Genomic DNA, 14,346 nt, shown 5'->3' with positions numbered 1-14,346 from the left:
TCAAAAACTCATCATTTGTCTTGAGTATTTAGCTACTAGTATCATGGTGCTATGGTAGTTTTCTAATTAAAATAGTAGAGTAACATTTTAGGTTGTCTGTGTAATTACATAGCTGTATTATGAAACACTAGACATATCACCTACAATAGGTCACTCTGGAGTAACTGAGTTTGTTGTATTGTAATGAAGACTTTACTAAAAGCTTTGTCAGGAGGGTGAGATGGTCAGAGGCTAGTATGGTTAAGTAACTTCAGTCAGCAACATGAAAGTGAGTGGACATGACATCTCCTTCACACATCTCCACTTACCAAATGACAAAGAACCAATCCACATTTGGGTTGATTTTGCAAGCTTTTGAGGAAAATCAACATCCAGACTCAGACACATCATCTGCATCTTTAGAATATATCATGAAATAGCTCAATTTCTATGCCATGTTAGAATCTGCATTGCAATTCCTTCATAGCCTAAGACCTACTATGCAGAAGTGCCCAATTCTGTTCCATATCAGAATTTCTTTTTTTTTTAATGTTGCACATTCTCTGTCAGATTTATATTGTCTGACAGAAAAATGGTGTATGCATCTTTTAGAAATCTTTGTCTTTTTTTTTTTCTCTACAGATGGATAATGATCAGAATTCCAATACCTCAAAGCAGAGATATTCTGGGAAAGTCCATCTTTGTATTGCCCGTTATAGGTAACAAAACCAGCTCATTGCACATATGATACATATTTGTAATATTCAACGTGGTTTTGTTTTGCTTTTGGCAGGTAGGTTAACAGAGCTATGTCCCTGCTTCCTTTGGGCTGTGAGTCTACTTCTACAGCATATGGGAGGGAGCCCTGTGCCTTTCAGCAGGCAAAGATGTTTGTCTGTTAGATTTCGACAAACTAGGCTTTTCAGGGGATATAGCCCAAAGCTGGCAGGTAATAAATAATTGGTCAACTGAATTCCTTAGTATTTGATGTTCACTTTCTTCTGATACCAAAAGACTACAAAAGCAGAAAACAATTATTTTCACTGTAAACCAAGCCTGAGACTACTGTAGAGAGCAGACCCCTTTCCTGTTTGCCAAGGCTGCAAAATCCTGCCATTTCCATGCACTTTAATTCTCAGAAAATGCAGTTATCCTTGGGAGCATTTGCATCCTGAGGATAACTGTATCACTGCATCTACTGTCATAAGCAAGTCTGCTGTCTTATAGTTTTATATTTCAAACTGATTTTAAACAGATTATAATATTTATTCAAGATTACTAGAATGATTATAACATGTGGATGCTCTCATAAGCACTAATACACTGCTTGTGCCAAATGACATATCAGTCTCCTGGCCAGCCCAGTTTTCTACAACACCTTACAGCAAAGAATGATTATCTGCCTGTAGTTAACTCACAAACTGCATTCATGCTCCAAGATTAATATGGATTTAAACACTTATAACTAGTTTTGTCTATGAGTAGCTTGCTTTAGCTGTAGCTTACTGTTTTTGTCTCTATTTAATTTGTCTCTGTTGAAGTTTAATAACTTGTGTAAAAGACTGTCATATAAAACAGAAGATGGGGACTGGAAGAGATGTCCCAAGTGAGATCTCCTTAATTCTTTTTTTTTTTTTTTTAAATAAAGATTTAGGCCAGAGTATTCAAAGAGATCTAAGTGAAAAATCTGTGTGTAAATTCTCTGGAAAAGGATGTGGTTTTAAGTGTATAGTGTTTAAGCGAATATGTTGTGTTTCATGGCAGTCTGTTAGCAATACAGTTCATAGAGGCAATACAACAAACTCACCCATTCAAAATATGTTTCAGAAGGTAATCAAAAACAATAAACCGAATTATCATCTAATGCACCCTTAGAAGTGTACACCTTCTTCTGATTAGTGTGCAAGTATGTGGTGGTTGTAAGTGAACACGCATATTTTCCATCTGTACTCCTTTGCAGTTACAACCCTTTCGATGGACCGAATGAAAATCCAGAAGCAGAGCTCCCCCTTACGGCAGGAAAGTACCTTTATGTGTATGGAGATATGGATGAAGATGGCTTTTATGAAGGTTTGTTGTTTTTTGTGGTTTTTTTTTTTTTAAATCTGTAAATTCATGCTAATCGATGCAGATTCAAATCAGTGTTAAACACACTCCGTGTGCTTTCCTTCATCTACTACAAAATCAGTTGCTAAAATTACTGCTATCGTCATTGTGTTAATTAACAGAGTTTCTGGACTGGCAAAGCCACTCCTTGCAGGCATAGCTAATTATAAGATACTTTATATTGTCAGCTTTTCCTACTTGCAAGATAAGATTTAAGGTGACAAGAAAAATTACTGCAAGTTCTGTGGTTTTTTTTGTTTTTGTTTTGGTTTTTTTTTCTACACTGAACCCTTATTTTCTCTAACTGAATGCTGTTTATGTATAGTTTTCATCTATATCGTCTTCCTTATCTATTTATTGCAAGGTATTAACATGCAGGAGGAATGCACTTCAAGGACTTTAATGACATTATTCTCTCTCACCAGGGGAACTCCTAGATGGACAGAGAGGACTAGTCCCTTCAAATTTTGTGGATTTTGTTCAAGACACTGAGACCCGTTTATCAAGCACGTTGAGCAGTGAACAAGATCAGAATTTTATCAACCATTCGGGTTCTACTTTAGAAGGAGATATCCTAGAGATAAGTCCACCAAGTCACATAGACTCTAGCATAATCAGCAATGGCGCAGGGACTCTGGATGTGAACATCGACGAAATTGGAGAAGACATTGTGCCTTATCCTAGAAAAATCACCCTTATTAAACAACTAGCCAAAAGTGTCATTGTGGGCTGGGAGCCACCGGTAGTGCCACCCGGATGGGGAACCGTTAGCAGCTATAATGTTCTGGTTGACAAAGAAATACGGATGAACATAGCCTTGGGAAGCAGAACGAAAGCTCTTATAGAAAAGCTTAACATTTCTACTTGTACATACCGAATATCAATTCAGAGTATTACAAACAAGGGTAACTCGGATGAACTGCAGTGCAGTTTGTTAGTTGGGAAGGACGTAATTGTAGCCCCCTCTAATCTTAAAGTGGACAACATAACCCAGATTTCTGCTGAGCTCTCCTGGCTCCCTACAAATAGTAATTACAGCCATGTCATATTTCTTAATGAAGAAGAATTTGACATTGTCAAGGCTGCTAGCTACAAGTACCATTTTTTTAATTTGAAACCCAATATGGCCTACAAGGTGAAGGTCATGGCAAAGCCCCATCAGATGCCCTGGCAGCTTCCCCTAGAACAACGAGAAAAAAAGGAAGCCTTTGTGGAATTTTCTACATTGCCAGCAGGTTTGATATTTTTTTCCTACCCCAAAACTCTGCAGTTAAGTTTCTCTGAAAAATTCTAAGTAAATTAACCTAACCTTTAGCTTTATGTTGTAATCCCTGTCACACTCATGGGAAGACTGCGGATTATTAGATTGCTTTATGGTATCTATAATTAATTCCTCTCCTGCTTTATTCTATTCTTGGTTCCTGGGTACATTCTGGAGAGATAAACTAGGGAAAGACATGTTTATCTTAATTACAGATCACATGCTAAGGTGTTTTTATCAGAATAATCTCAATTTGTTTTTAATTAGTCTAGTTATACTAGTTCTGGTAATTATTTATTTTTGTTGGTGTGGATAGTGCTGGAAAGAAACAGTTATTACTTCTAGAATATTATTTGTATGTTGTTTGTGTGTCTGAATGCACTTTTTACAGGGACGACCCAACTCCCTTCTGTAATGAAAAGCATTATAGATAGCGTAGAGGATTATGCAGTGATTTAAGGGGATTCAAATATCTGTTGTTTGCGTGGTTGTGATCAGAAGTATAATATGAATTTTTAAAGGTAACAAATTAGTCATGTTTTGGAAAGAGAGGGATTTTTTTCCCCCAACTTGCTTTTACATTAGAGATGTTGGTAAGTGTTATGAGTCTTTTCCCAGTATTTAAGAACAGTGATGTAGCATTGAAAACTAGAGCTGAAATAATGTAGTACGTTTAAAGGGTAATGTCATAATTTTGGGGATGTATTGCAATACCTGAAAATTTTGGACATCTCTTCTTATAGATTCATCTAATCAAGGACAAGTAGAAGCCTCCTTATATATAGTTAGACTTTCAGAGCACTGAATGCCTCTGAAGCAGGGACAGTAAAGCACAAGTGATTTTTGGCCAGTAAAATTCCAATAACATGTATTGTGCAATGGGTTAATTGACTTTGCTGGGATTGATTCCAGCAAAGGGGGATGAATTAGTTCTGGTCTCTTCCTTGGCGTGCGAGACTTATGTGTAAGGAGACATGCAAGACGGTTGAATTGAGAGAGGGAATTAAGCTTGTATGTCTACTGCTTTTGATGCTGTTGATTTATAGGTTCAGTAAAAATGTCCTCAGTTAAGGCATTTACTATTTTGTTTTAAATCATTTCAGTGGGTTAAGTGGTGGTGCTATTGTTGCATTTGCTAATAGGAGGGCATTTTAAACTTTGTATATGTTCTGCAGGAGCTGGGAGATACTGTCTAGATGGTGGCTTAAATTTGTTAAATATCTCACCTTCTTTGTTATTTGGGAAAAGCCTTTTGAGTGAGGTTTTTTCAGGACAACTACTTAACATGCTGCATCACCCTCTAGTTGCTAAAGCATGATAAAGCAACAATGAATTGTTCTCTGTTGAGAAGCATTACAGTTTATTAAACCAATCTCTGTTACAGCCTACAAAAGTAGAGATAGACTCCCTGGAGATTGATTTTTTTTTTTGGGGGGGGGGAGGTGAGAGGGCAAGAGAGAGAGAAAAGGGAGGAAGGTGCCTTCTCCTGCAGGAGCAGATGAACATCATTGTCAGAGACAAGATCCTGGACTAAATCAGATGCATTCTTTCCTGTAAACTGAGGAACTCTGCTGTATCGGGCATGCTGGCTGTCAATAAAATAGGGAAGATGAAATTGAAACCTAAATTAAAATCTACATCTTGGGAAAGAATAGTATTAGATCAGTTTACGTGCTTTGGCCTTGCTAGTTAAAAATACACTGTAAGTGCAACTAATGGTACAGGCAAAAAAATTGTGCTCTGCCTGTAGTGTCCTGAATATGACCAGAATTGTATTTCCATGCAAATCCTTGTGAAAGGATTTGGATCCATGGTAAAGGATGAAGCTCAGTGACAAAAAACTACTGAAATGCACTGATGGTTTTATCTAGAAGCTGAGACTTGTTTGATATTAATGCTTGTGTCATGATCTGTATGGTAGCAATGAATGCACACAGTTATAATATTTGTAGCTTTCTCTCTCAGTAAATGAACAAAAATTGGTGGTGCTTAGTTCAGTGGCAAAAGCAAACTCACAGCATCTAAGGTTTATCATCTCCCAGCTATTACCCAGAGATAGCTGCAGCTGAAACCCGCTTCTGAAATGTTTTAGCATGAAACACTTCTCAGTGTTTGACTGTTAAATTAACAGAACAGGATGCCTGAAATATTCATGAACTAATAATCTCTGTGATGTTTTTACTTTGGTTTCTGTCCAAAGTAGAGCTATTTATAGTAGGTTAATAATGCCTTTTAATTAAGGACGTACTTGGTGTGCTATTACCCTAACGTACTGTAAATGCCTTAAAAGGTTAGCAGGCGTGTTTTTTTTTCAGTGCAAAGGAGTCTTTTAGTCCAGTTGCCCATTACACTGACATGCTGCTGATTGAAAAGGTTACGGTTCCGGCTCACAGTCCACAGCGCACCTTAGTGTCAAAGTGTTTTCTGACCTGCAAATCTTGGCTTGGAGTCACTGATGGTCATGAGACAGAATTTAAAAGTGATTTCTGAGTATGCCATGTGCATTCAGTGCAAAGATATATTCCAGAGTCACTTGCTGTCACTTGCAGCAGTTTTTCATTAACAGAGCCACTCCTGGGCACTTTTCTCCCCACGTTTTTCTGTTCACATCTTCTGCGTTCAGAGTAAGTAGTAGTTATGCGGTCTGAAGGGATAAAAATTGGTTCTGAGCAAGGTGCAAGTACAGACTGTCTTGCAAATATAGCTTAGTTAATGGCTGTAGGCTGAGGGTCAGTTTATAGCTCCATGACCTGCTGAGTGTATGCTTCTGTTTCTACACTGTAACTGCAGTAAGAATATTTTGTCTTCTTGAAAAAATAAGTGCTTTGAGATCAGTAGTTTCCAACTCACAAGTATTAGCAGCTGATGTACAAACTCTGATCTAATGCTCAAAGGTGACCAGTCTTGCCTGTCTTTAGGTCCCCCAGCTCCACCTCAAGATGTTACTGTCCGGGCCGGGTCCACTCCAGCGACCGTACAGGTGTCCTGGAAACCACCACCTTTGACAGCAACAGGGACCTCCCATGGTGCCAATGTCACAGGCTATGGTGTTTATGCGAAAGGTCAACGGGTGAGTTCTCCTTCCAGTGTTACAGGTACCATCTACGTAAGGTGAATTTCCACTGATAGGTAAAGGCAGCAATAAATGTGTGATGGCACTTGGATGTGTGCAGGGCTTTCCTGGATTTCAGCAGAACCTGTTCTTTTGTTTGTGCTTAACTTGATCATTAGCTCCCTTTCTATACACACTTCAGCTTTTGAACAAATGAGTTGAAAGGATTAAAGACAACTGGTGCTAATTTGTGTGGAGCCCTAATGTGAGCTCTCAAAGCTCATTCTGTATTGGCAATAATTCACTCCATGTTAAGACCTTGAAGGCTGTACTTCAGTGTCATTGAAGGGAGTGATGAGGGGAGGGAAATAGATGTCTTCATGCTAGTAAGTTGCTTGTTTGTGTACCCAGGTGGCGGAAGTGATCTTTCCAACAGCAGAGAACACACTGGTGGAGCTAATGAGACTAAGAAATCTGGAAGCAAAAGAAGTTACTGTTCGAACACTCTCTGCACAAGGGGAATCAGTGGACTCTACTGTTGCTGCCATTCCATCTGACCTACTGGTGCCTCCAACCCCTCACCCCAGAACTGCTCCCAAATCTAAGCCATTAGCAAGTGCCGGAGCCCCAGAAACCAAAGAAGAACATTTAGGTCCACATTTAAAAATGGATGAGTCATGGGAGCAGACTCGTTCGGCATCCCCTGTTCATGGGCACACACTTGAGCCACCTGTCCCTAACTTTCACAGCCCTCTTCAGGGGAGGAGGTCTCCATCACCTAACCGAATACTCCCTCAACCTCAAGGCACACCTGTCCCAAATACTGTTGCAAAAGCCATGGCAAGAGAAGCTGCACAACGAGTTGCAGAGAGCAATAGGGTAAAGGCAAACTTTTTCTTGCTGCTTTTAGGGATTGCTTTATTCATTGTAGCACTTACCATCAAAAAACTTTGTAGTATATGCCTGACTGAGCAGCTAATAAATTCGCAAACACTGAAGATCAGTGGTTTGAGAAGAAGCAGTGTGATAAAATTCTGTGGCATCTTTCACAAATATGCTCATAACTATAAAGAGCACTGATCGACCTTTGATCACTAGAAATGTTGTTTTCAGAAAATGCAGAGCCTTACTTCTGAAAAAAAGAAAAAAAAAAAAAAAGAAAAGGCCCCTGGGCAGTTACTTTCTCATCACAAGCTGCTCATAACTGCTAGTTACTTGCTTCAGGATCTGGTGTCAGTTTTCATATATTCTCTTTGTCCTTCATTTGTCAGTCATGAGCTGTTATATGGAGTCTTTGGTCTCCCATTGTATCTCCAAAATAATTCCATTTACTTTGATATTTATGCATGTTTTAACAACCCGCCAGTATTGACTATCTCTGTTTCAGAACAGAATTGAGCCAGCAGGTGATGATACCAGTTTTGAGAAGCTAGATAATTCTGGGTCAATAAGCTCTGTGTGTATTTCTCCCCTTTCTTTATAAGGAAAGCAAACTGGGATAAATGTAATGGAGTAAAGACAATTAGTTTCTTTGGCACTCAAATGAAAGTTGATATAACAAACATAGAGAAAGAGAACTGAAATGCTTTTTCTGTTTTTGAAAGTTGCTGACATAGCATATGCTCTGAACCATGCTTATTTACATTAACTTTATTGATGCTCGAAATGTTCAGAGATCTGGACAGAAGTTTACAGATGGATTCACTCTACCTTAAATCAAATTCCGCCAGTGATATTTGTCATGTTTGGTCTCCGGTAGTAGCAATTCTCCCTTTGCAGTAGGCTGCTGAGTGTCCTCTCCCTGACATCTGTCCAGCCTGTTAAATGGCACAGTCAGGAGGCCTTGTCATGGGAGTAGGCAGCAGCATTCAATAGCTGAGGGGTAGGAGTCACCTGTGAGCAGAGGAAGAGCGTAAAGTCTCATTCTATAGCTTTTTTTTTTTTTTTTTTTTTTTGTACTGAGGTCAAAAATGCTGAAATGAGTGGCTAGGTCTTCTGCTAGTCCTCTGCCATGGGGGAAACTAATGTCTTCTTTAGCAGCCTCTGACTGTAGAATGCTGAGAATTTTAAGATAACAGTGGTAGAGGGAAGAAAGCTAGCAGCTGAGTTAATGGTCACATGAAAACGTATAATTCCTTGAGTGAGAGTGATACTACAACCAAAAAACTCCTGCAGACTCCTAAAAGGTTAGAGTCAGGAAAACTAACATTGTTGTAAACCACAAGTATATTTAAATGTTGTGTTCTTGAATACTCATGTCTTATATTTACCATTTCTCCATTGGTTGCAGGATCAAGTCTTCACAATTTTCCATTTTTTGTTGCTTTGATAGATGGAGAGAAGAAGTGTTTTTAGTGAAAGGAGCAATGCAGCCCAGTATGCTAACTCAGATGATGAGGAAGATGGCTATGATTCTCCTAATGTCAAAAGGAGGGGGGCTTCAGTTGATGATTTTCTGAAAGGGTCAGAACTTGGAAAGCAAGTAAGTAGCCTGCCATTTTTCTTGTGTCAGTTGTCTGGTATGAAACAAGTATTTTGTGAAGCTCAGCAGGCTATTCAAGGTATCAACTGATTATTGTAGTCATACTGGTAAAACTGTGGGTAGGTAGGTGAATGTCCTGTTACTGGAGCATTATGCTGTTTTATGGGAACTGAATGCTTGGCACCATGCATCTGTAGGTTGTTATCCCAAGCAGTGGTCTTAAGCACTGGAAACAGAAAAAAATTAAACAGAAATGTGACTTAAATGTCACATTTGACTTAAATGTCACATTTGGGCTCTGAGTTTCTTCTGTATCATGCATTACTCCTGCATATGAAAGCATTCCGTGAGGAAAAAAAAGGAAAGAGGTAAAGATTTCTGTGTACCATAAAAGACATAACCTGTAATCCTAATGAGCAGAAAATTAGCAGCATACATACATACTTTGCATGCTGTAAGGAATAGAGAGATGTTGCCAAAAGAATTTTTCCACACCTGTGCAGCTTTTAGTCTGATTCTGCTGGAAACAAACATGAATTTACTACACTACTTTCAAGAGAGTTGGAAATCCTAGCAAAGAGATATTTTATTATGTCTTGACATGGTTGAAAATCTTAGCCAAACATCTGACCTCCCTTGTTGAAGGGTCAAAGCAATGGCCTTCATTTCTTTTTGTACCAATTTTGAGACTTTCTGGAATTTTGGTTCAGTTCACTACAGAAGCTCAAGCACTTATAAACATTACTCCAAGCTTCAAATGTTCCTCAATATGCAGCTTCAGGATTTGATTCCATCTTCATGTACAGTGGTTCCCATTTTTTTAATATATCTAATCATGCTGTGCTTACAAAATGTGCAGTGAGTTTAGTTTAGTTATAAAATGTACAAGGAGTTTAGTTTATGATCTGGTTTGTTAAATGTAATGTTCTGGCTTAAAAGTTTAACCAAGGCCACTCCTATTTAACAATAGCAATTCAGTAAGACATACTTTGTCCTCTTTATCTTCCAATAATTGGAAGTTAATAAGAACTTGAAATATTGAATTGGTTTTAAAAAACCATTAAGATCGTAGCAGTCTATTCCTACAGTGTTTGCACGAATGAAAACTTCAAACTCCATCACCTAGCTGTATCATATAATGATGGTAACATCCTGCAATAATTAAGTGCTGATCACTTTTAAATTATAATGTGATGTAACAAACAGCTGTGAAGAACAGATGATATGTGAATTATCCTAGGGCTTTTACAATGTGGTCAGCAAGTCTACTGATGCATGAAGGACCTCTAAATTATGGGAATTTGATCAAGACTAAAACTAGATTTGGTGCTCTGAATGCAGACATTCCTTTTTGGGTCACCTGTGAGACTGAGATTGGATTTCTTGAATTGGGAACATAAATGGGCAAAAAGTTTTATACATGATTCATCTGCTAAAACAGAGGAACAAGCTGCATGATGTAATTTATATGTAGTATTAGCTTGAAATTCAAACCTAGGAAATGCTTTAGTCCTTGGTGGTATGCAAAGATTTTCAATGTCAGTCGGTAAAGATTTTTCCCCCTCACCCTGCTGATTAGCCTCACTATTGCCATGGTGAAGAGTACCATACAGAGAGCAGCAGAGGTTCTGACTTGTCTGATATTATGGAGGAAGATGAAGAAGAGCTGTACTCGGAAATGCAGCTGGAGGATGGAGGAAGACGACGAGTCAGTGTGACTTCTCACAATGCACTTAAGGTAAGCATGACTGCGGAGAAACCTTAAGATACCTCCATATTTTTATTCTTCCTTCAAACCATTTCTTTTAGACAATTATGGATTTTGCAGACAATTAAAACTAACACTGTTGTATAAAACTAGAACTAGGGCAAACATTGTTTTTATGATGTCGAGGCTACCTTTAATACATTTGGTTTGGCATCTTTTTCTTTTTTTTTTTCTCCTTTATTTCTTCTGTAGTTGGATAGCTAATCTTTTAGCTAGTTGACTATTTTCCTATATGTAATTGTGGAAGTTGCAATTTCTGATCTATATCGGGAGTCTTTTCCCATGTTTATATGACAATATACTGCATGTGCTACCCAGACAATGAGTTGTTTCTGGGCAAAACGGTTTATATAAACATGCATACATAAAGGAAAAAAATACTTAGGCTTTTCATGTCTAAGGAATTTTTTCCTGTTTTCAGTGCAGTGCCATCTCTTCCTCTGGCTTTAAAGCTCACTTGTAAGAAGGGGATTTGGGTGAACTTTGTTTGATAAATGTATAATCAGAAATCCTTGTGCTCTGATTATTAAGGAATCACCTTAAAAATCACCTGTCAGAGACAGTAGGAAATATCTATCAGCAATACTGCTTAATCACAACAGAGGAGTATTTATCATGGAATTATTAACAATTAATTATATGCAGAATGTTGAACTTACCCAATACAGAATATATATTTCTCATACTTGTATGTATAAATTGTAATTGCTTTTCATGTGTCTATTGATTACACTAAATTGTGTTTTCTTAGCAAGTTGGATAACTTGAATGATAAGGGAAACCACAGGTGAATTTTTCTTACAGTATGCTGTTATTTAACTAAAAAAAAATGCTATGTTCTCATGTATAGAAGAATTTTGACTGTTATTGTAACTGCCTTCATGTACTGTAAATTCAGCCCTTTTATTCTGATACTATCTGGAATGAGACAGGTACTTTTTTCAAAAGAAAAATAATCAGTGTTTCGATTCTTCTGCTATCATAAAGGTTCAAACTGAAATCCTTCTGCATGCTGCTTCTGTCCCGTTCGTCTGGAGAAAAAGTGAATTATCCCTAGACTGTTCTTGTTCTTTATGCATCAGAAATTATGTCTACTTCTTCGTTTTACAATAGTGTTGCCAATTTTGATGTCTAAATAGGTGATCCAGACCCTTATTTGGTGTAGTAAATCATTTTAGACACGTTAAAGTTTGCAGGCATACTTCTCTCGATGTAGTAGTGTATGTGGAGGGTATGGTTGATTTTCAGTTTCAGTAGAATTCAGTGTGAGTACATCCTGGGGAAGGACTCATGGATGTCAAAGTCTCATTTGTAGAATATTGCCCACCATGTTAATAAGCTTTTTGATACAAAATGCAGGTCATGTTCTGATCCCAAAGCGTTTGATAATTTCCCCCTCTTTCACTAGATCCAATCTCACTTTGCAACAGCAGTAGCTAACAAAAAAATGAAAAACACATTTAATGAATTTTCCATAATGTAAACAGATTCCTGTTCCTCTTGCATCTGAAGGTATGCCAACCATGCACTTTCAGCTGTAGTTGAGTATTCTCTCCCAAGTAACAAGAAAATGCTTTGTATGCAGATATATACTTGCTTTATTGGGAGATTGTTATTCCCTATTATATGTATCTATCATGATCAGAATGCTTATTTTATTCAGGCTGGGAAAGTTTTTACCTACTTCTGATATAAACAGAGACTTTCACTTACTTCTACTAATGGGCTGATTCTCAAATATTGGTTTTAACAAGCAGGTACAAGATTATTTTGAGAGATATGATGACAGTGCAAACCAAGAGACATCAGAGAGCAGCCTGCTTCTCAGAGTTCTTTCTGTGGAAGCCAAGCTTTAAAAACTGGGCTTTATATATATATATATATATATAATTTTTTTTTTTTACAATTTGACAAAGGAAACTAGAGCTTCTTTAATGATGTTTGCAAAATATTTCTCCTCTGGCAGGAGATCTAGGAATATTTGCTACTCATATACGGTACTTTCACAGATGCAAAGCAAGACAGCTTGTTCTAACAGAATTTTCATTCTCAGATAAGGGTTCTGGTTACAAAGAAAAATTAAATTGCAATTTGGCATGGGGCAAGGAAAGTACTAAGCATTAGTGCCATGTTTTAATGTCATTCTCATTCACCATGCTGGAACCTGTATGCAGCTTTTATTGCTTTGTTTTAAATGCATGGGTTTATTCTTGTTAGAGCATCACTCAGTTGTTTGTACTGACCTCTCATGTTGTATCTGACACCCAGCAACTTCTTAATCATGTCTTTATTTTTCACAGATACTCATTCAAAGCATGACATCTTTTTCACTAAATAAGCTGCATGTCTTATGTTTGCCATTGCTCTAAAACTAATTCTGTCTTTATTTTTTTTCTTCTCCCTTTTCCCTCCCATTTTATTTTTGTCACACACTATTTGTTCCCTGTCTGATTTTTAACATTACATAATCTTAAGGAGTGCGATAAGAATAAGACCACTGAAGCCACTTTTTTGGAACAGCCTGACTTTTCACAACAGATACATCACAGTAAAAAGCTTTTCAGTATTCCAGAAGTAGCTGAAGAGGATGGTGAATACTCTGAACTGCTATACAAGCAGGGTTTAGGTATGCCCTATAAAAAGAATCCCACAATAGCTAGAGACTCTAGACCACCTAGGCCCTACAATCAAGACCAGCAGCACAACTTCTGGTATGCAGCCAAGCACAGAATTTCAGGCATGGAGGATTTTGCTGGAGACGACAAAGGATATAAATATAGCCGATCCTTATCGAGAAGCCCAGACAGTGGACTAGACTGTGGAAGTGAAGAAGAAGAATCTCGTTTTACTTTCAGATATGCTTGCGATTCAGTTTCTGCCAATGTTGCATCTAGCTGTTGTGCAGAGACTGCTAACTGTTCCTGCAGGAAAAGCATGAGGCCCTTGCTTGCTCGCAGGAAAACCTTAACAAGACAAACCAGCATTGAAGAAGATTTTGGTGACTTGGGTCCTTCCTTTGTAGAGCCCAGGAATGAACAGGTCAAGCCCAGTTATGAGAAAAAGTATGAGGCTCAGAGATGTAATAGAACAGATAATTTGTCTAATGAAGATGTTCAGGGAGGCTGGAAGACCGACTTTAAAATGGCTGACTCTAGGGCCGCTGGTCCACTTGCAAAGCCATCCCACAGAGATGCAGAAGACTCTCTGGTGTGTGAAATAAATCTTCCTTCTAACATCTGCTTGCCAAATCAGTCTGTTTTCTTTCTCTTGCTACTTTTTTTCTTTTCTTTTTTTTTTTTTCTTAGTTAATTTTTAGAGTCCATCCTTTGGACCTATCTGCTGCATTCCCCCCCCCCCTTTTTTTTCTCCCCATTCATTTTTGTTTATTATTCCGCATTTTGCTTTACAGTCATCTTTTGTGTCATGCTGAAATCAGTTTAATTTGCTTTACAATGATTTTCCCACAGAAAAAAAAAATTACAATAATGGCTGCTTTTATTAAAGGACAACTGAATCTAAATTTTAATTAAGGGTTAGCTGAACTATAATTTTCCACAATATTGTCTTTATTTATTTTGCCCATCTAAATGTTGCTTTTCAAAAAAAAAAAAAAGCTGCATTTTAATTGGAAAAATATTTCATCAGTAATTATTATTTTAAATATCTCGAGGAATCCATTTCATCATGTTGTTTTTGTT

The 14,346-nt window shown here is 37.7% G+C and overlaps 1 protein-coding gene across 16 annotated transcripts in view; it reads left to right on the top strand.

Annotated features, from left to right (window-relative positions):
- Positions 1-14,346, top strand: part of RIMBP2 (RIMS binding protein 2) — a 151,278-nt gene that overhangs the window by 116,128 nt on the left and 20,804 nt on the right. For 11 of the 16 annotated variants that reach the window (XM_080559635.1, XM_080559639.1, XM_080559640.1 and 8 more), the window contains 8 exons: positions 622-698; positions 1,940-2,049; positions 2,511-3,320; positions 6,265-6,416; positions 6,810-7,277; positions 8,731-8,880; positions 10,460-10,618; positions 13,124-13,855. In XM_080559635.1, the coding sequence (XP_080415761.1) occupies positions 622-698; positions 1,940-2,049; positions 2,511-3,320; positions 6,265-6,416; positions 6,810-7,277; positions 8,731-8,880; positions 10,460-10,618; positions 13,124-13,855 (2,658 nt within the window). The remainder of the gene's footprint in view (positions 1-621; positions 699-1,939; positions 2,050-2,510; positions 3,321-6,264; positions 6,417-6,809; positions 7,278-8,730; positions 8,881-10,459; positions 10,619-13,123; positions 13,856-14,346) is intronic. The other 5 variants (XM_080559630.1, XM_080559634.1, XM_080559629.1 and 2 more) reach the window with 1 other exon arrangement.

The sequence above is a fragment of the Anser brachyrhynchus genome (genome assembly GCF_964034855.1).
Source record: "Anser brachyrhynchus genome assembly, chromosome: 17".
In the NCBI taxonomy this organism is placed as follows: Eukaryota; Metazoa; Chordata; class Aves; order Anseriformes; family Anatidae; genus Anser; species Anser brachyrhynchus.
This window is presented reverse-complemented; position numbering and strand designations above follow the sequence as displayed.